General features: G+C 38.4%; 1 protein-coding gene across 1 annotated transcript; it reads left to right on the top strand.

Annotated features, from left to right (window-relative positions):
- Positions 1–3,726: 3,726 nt before the first annotated feature.
- Positions 3,727–4,495, top strand: LOC121204465 (glutaredoxin-C11). Its single transcript, XM_041074287.1, has one exon. It carries the CDS (start codon positions 4,036–4,038, stop codon positions 4,342–4,344), a length of 309 nt encoding a protein of 102 aa, XP_040930221.1. The 5' UTR covers positions 3,727–4,035; the 3' UTR covers positions 4,345–4,495.
- The last annotated feature ends 772 nt before the right edge of the window (positions 4,496–5,267 follow it).

Below are 5,267 nucleotides of genomic sequence, written 5' to 3'. Positions count from 1 at the left end.
AAGGTTGAAGCTTTCAACCTTGCTAAAAATAGGTTGGGGCAAATCTACAAAGCCTAAAATAAAGGTGGGGTTTGAATGTAATTTGGAGGTTTTTCAAGGGCCTTTTTCCAAGAATATTTTATTAACTAATTTTCTGATTTGGGTCAGCCAATGGACGGTTGTGGTCAGCCCAATTAGTGGCTGGTTAGGCTCACTTCATTCGGTTCAACCAGTGCGGTTCACTAGGCCCTTTCTTAATAATTAATTAAAATTAATTCATTTAACCTAAATTAAATAGGAAATAAATTAAAATTAATTTAATTATGAAGTAATACACATTTCTGTACCGTCTTGGGCTGGAAATTAATTGGTCTCGATACTTCAAATTGCTCTCGGTTTTGTTCTTCTCGCAGTGTTCACCGGGCCCTTTTTCTCCAATTGTGTAATTCTATAAAAAATAATCAAATTTAATCAAAATTAACTATAAAATTAATTAAAATTCATAATTTTCATATTTTTAACATAAGTTAATTAGTTTATGATATTTAATTATTTTTTTGACAAGAATTTAACCGAATTTGCATGAATTTAAGTAGAATTAGGTATGGAAAAGTATATAAATTTTTGTGTTTCCAGAACCAAGGAACTTCTTTTATATTTACTATAAGATGAAGCCTCATCCATGGATCTCAGTGCCTTCATTGCATGAGGAAAGAGGTGTGAACACTAATTTTATTACTGCTATTATTGATCTTGGAATTGTTAATGGTGCAGGCATAGCTTGCAGTTCTGGAGATAACTCAGAGGAAACCACAAGCTTGTCCCACGAAATTGATGAACATATGAATGTGCAAGCTTCTATGTTGGACATATGCAAGAAGCGCAGAACTAATGCGAGGTCTGTGAACGTGGTCGTAAGTGTGAAGAAGAGAGAGATAGTGGAAGACTAGAACGGCGCCATAAAAGAAGAACAGATCACGCTAGGCCTTCTGCCATGATGGTTGCTATTCCTACTTTCCCCTCTGGGAGCTCACCATCTATAGCTCATGTAAGTTCGTCGATTGCTATTAATGATAGCTCTCATCATTCTTTTTTACCCCCTACTGAGGAACTATTAGGTGAGATTGGTTAAAATGTTAAGGGTGTGAGCTATTCTGTTGGTGCGAGCATCTGAGTGAGGGAGAATTCCCTTAAAATCCCAACGAGGTGACCAACAAGTTGAAAGCTTCTTTGCTAGAAACTGCTAAGAAGCAAATGTGCCTCGCTAGGTTATCAAGCGGCATGAGGAAGCCTTCACTGTCAGAGTTGGATCCATCCTTGCAAGTTCTCCTGTCTAAGGCTAGCATGGTCATCTTAGGCCTTAGTGAAGGCATTAGTGGAGCTGAGGCCACCAAGAGGGAGCTCGATATAGTTTCTAGGATACTAAGGAAGCCTTGGAGAGAGCTCGTGAGCTGTACTCTAAGATGAGAGAAGAGAATGAAGAACTTTATAGGTAGAATATGGACCTCACTGAGCATCTAGGGTCTGTTGAGTGCAAAATCGAGGAGTTATTGGAGGATGTGATAGTTGAAAAAGAAGGGAAAGAGGCTATGAATGCTAAGATAGAGAAAATGACCGAAAGGCAAAGGGCTACTGTAAATAGAATTGTTAAAGAGCATAAAGCTATTATAGTGAGCTTAGAGCGAAAGCAAGTAGAGGCCTTAGAAAATTTTAAGAAGGAGACCTTTGAAAACTTTAACAATTTCCTTCATGGGCTTAAGGCCCTGATATTAAAACCTCATACTTCGTTGTGTTGTTGGATGTCTGAAATTCAAAAGATGGCTCATACTGTCATTCATTGCCACCAGGATAAACCAGAAGTACCCCTGGTCCTTACCCCGTCTTGGCTACAGAGCCATCAACATAAACTAACCACTTTTTCGAGTTATCAGGCGTATCTACACCCTCCCAAGGTGAACTAATTACTAGGTTGTGTGCAACAGATGAAAAAAAAGATCTTAGAATAAAATGTAAGTTCATCGCAAATTATCATAGAAATAATAAGTCATATTACCATACATGTTTAAGTTCATAAAACATTTATGGCATAGTATTTCAAGTTGTAAGCTACATTACCTACTGGATCAATAGATTTCTCAAAAGAGCACTCAACTACAAAGTCAACTAATATCTGCCCCTTTATTTCCGTTCTAGGGGCAAACTCCATGCAGAACTCAGCCAACTCAATACTCCACTTCGTCACCCTCTATAAGGTATCAAATTTAGATAATATTTCCTTTACAAGTTGATTTGTCATGACGACCACTGAATGAGCTTGGAAATAGGGACGCAGTTTGCAAGCTACAACAATCAGAGCAAAGATGAATTTTTCAGTTGTTGAGTAACTCAGTTCGTCATTCTGGAGTACCTTACTAGCATAGTATACTGGAAATTGGCGAACGTCTTTTTCTCTAATTAGGACCATTGCAACTGTTTCCTCCGAGGTAACCAAATACAAGTAGAGGGTTTCTCTCATTCGCGGTGAATTCAAAAGTGGTTCAAAGGCTGTTTGGCATTTTTCAATCCATGAAAAGAAAGTCCTCAGAGCTCTAGAAAAAGGGAGGCAGTCTACCATCTTGGAGATGAACCTGTTAAGTGCCACTATCCTTCTTGTGAGGCGTTGGATATCCTTAATTGTTCGCAAAAGAGGCATTTCTAGGATAACACGAATTTTTCTGGGTTCACTTCTATCCCTCTCTTTGAGATCATAAAACCCAAGAACCTGCCTACTCGTATGCCAAAATCACACTTCTCTGGGTTCAACTTCATGTTGTGAGCCCTCAAAACAGTGAATGCCTCTGACAAGTTCTGTACATGTTCCTCCATAGTTGCACCTTTCACCAACATATCATCGACGTAGACTTCTACACCATGTCCTATTTGTTCTCTGAAAATTTTGTTTACCAGCCTTTGATAGGTTGCTCCCGCATTCTTCAAGCCAAAAGGCATGGCCCAATAACAGAACAATCCCTCTTCAGTGATGAAAGTTGTTTTCTCTTGGTCACCTTGGTCCAATGAGATCTAATTGTAACCCGAAAAGCATCCATAAAACTTGTTGAGTGTTTTTCTACTGTGTCCTATTGAAGAGGATAATCAGGTATTTAAATATACAGTTACTGTTCATGGAGTTAACGTTCTAGGTAGGCTTCATGCATGCTGACACATGTACTGCCCTAGACTTAACATGTGTTCACCAGTTTGCCTATTGTACTTCGCGATCTTTACATGCAAACTCCCATGTGTATGCAAACTTCGTGAGATTTTTTGGCGAACCCCCACTGTGAGACCTACATGCATCCAACTGGTAGGGCCCATGTACGGGTTGCAGATAGGTAATCCGGATTATGCTCGGGTCTCGGTTTAGTAATCAGATCACATAACACCATGGAATAAGATTTTACTTCATTGGATAAAAATGGCATTTTAGACTTTTAGTGATGGTTGCAGCATCTTCATGCTGTTATATAAAGTCTGCAGATAAAATCAATGTCTCAAGCTCAAAGAAAATGAATCTATTCCAGGTCATTTGACATTCAGAATAGACTCCATTCATTGTTTAGTTTTTATATTTTATTATTTGATATCCTTGAAGTGTCATTATTCTTTGTCTCCCCTCTTTCATGTAAAATCATTTATATATATATTTGTGATGCTATACCAGATAAACTTACTGTTTATATTCCCAGCCCAAGTTTACTTGTACGGCCAAAATCCATGAAATTTGGCTTCAACTTGTTTATAACATACAGTGTCGTCACTGTCAAACAAATCATGGGGGAGGGTTTTTCTTATCCAAACAAATATCTTAAGGAACTTCCTTCTTTTTATCCTTTTAGATTGTTTCTTTTTTAATGTTCTTTTGATTTTTTGCATTAAACAAAGAAATCCAATTCTCTCCTCTGCCCTTATAAATAAGTGTATTGTGAAATCTCCAAAGTCCCATGAGAGCTACAACCCTTAGCACCCACACACACAACCTTCCTACACTAAAACTTGCCTACCTTTCTTTTGTACTTGATGGACAGAGTACGAGAGCTGGCATCGAAGAAGGCCGCGGTGATATTCACCAAGAGTTCATGTTGCATGTGCTATAGCATCAAGACACTTTTTTATGAGCTTGGTGCTAGCCCTGCAATCCATGAGCTCGACCAAGATCCGTACGGGAGAGATATGGAGAGGGCCCTGCGAGCTTTAGGATGCGATCCCTCGGTCCCTGCCGTGTTCATAGGTGGAAGATTTGTAGGCTCGTCGAAGGATGTCATATCGCTTCACGTGGATGGATCGCTGAAACAAATGCTCAAGGATGCAAAGGCCATCTGGTTCTGATATAATGAAAAGTTGGCAAACTTAGTACCCTACTGTCACAATAATAAATCTAACACCTTGTTGAAAGGGGCTTTGCTTTTTCTTGAGTTCCTTGAATACCTTTGTATGAGAAAAAAAAAACAGTTAATGTATTATGTACATATTAAATGTTTACTGGTGCTTTCTTCCATTTCCATTGCATATAAAAAACATATCAAGAAAATTGCAGACTAATGAAAGCAATGTGGCATTTTCACTTTCTGGGATTCTTTCCTATCAAAAAGTAGACATATAATTGCAGATGGCCTTAATCTACTTTAGGATCAAATGGTGTTTAAGGGAATCCCCCCATTGAAGAATATTTAAAAAGTTCTCGAGGCCACGGTGTCCATGACTGTTCTTCTGGCGATTGAAAATATCGTCCCTAAAGAAAATTTTTCCGTTTACAATGCTTTTCCTTTTCATGGTGTTAATTAAATTTTAAAGAGGAATCAGATTGGTTGGTTCCTAGCAAGTTTTGTTGATGATTTTATACCAATCGATGTGCATATATGGCCTTATCTGAGAGACAGAATGGTGATGCTGGAACTTCGTATGCCTCCCAATCTATTCCTCTCCATCCAATTCTTAGGCCATTTTAAAAAAATAAAAAAAATTATGCATGGCTACTCATCCACATGCATAAACATTTATGTGGTTATGGATATACATAAAACATTTCATTTCTTAATTTACTCATGGTTTTGCAAATGTGCACCTTCGATGTGGTTATGAATACTCTTCATGATGAATACTTTGTTTTATAGCATGAAAAAGGAGAATTATGTCCCATTCCCGTTGTCATCGAGTACGTGTGATCATTCGCCATACACAGGCTCACTTGCACACGTTATGGCACTACCGAAAACAGCAGCAGCAGGGGCTATGCATGAAGTGAAGTGACC

This window comes from Gossypium hirsutum, chromosome A08, assembly GCF_007990345.1.
Source record: "Gossypium hirsutum isolate 1008001.06 chromosome A08, Gossypium_hirsutum_v2.1, whole genome shotgun sequence".
NCBI classification, from domain to species: domain Eukaryota; kingdom Viridiplantae; phylum Streptophyta; class Magnoliopsida; order Malvales; family Malvaceae; genus Gossypium; species Gossypium hirsutum.
Note: the sequence above shows the minus strand (reverse complement) of the source record. Positions and strands in the feature narration are given on the sequence as shown.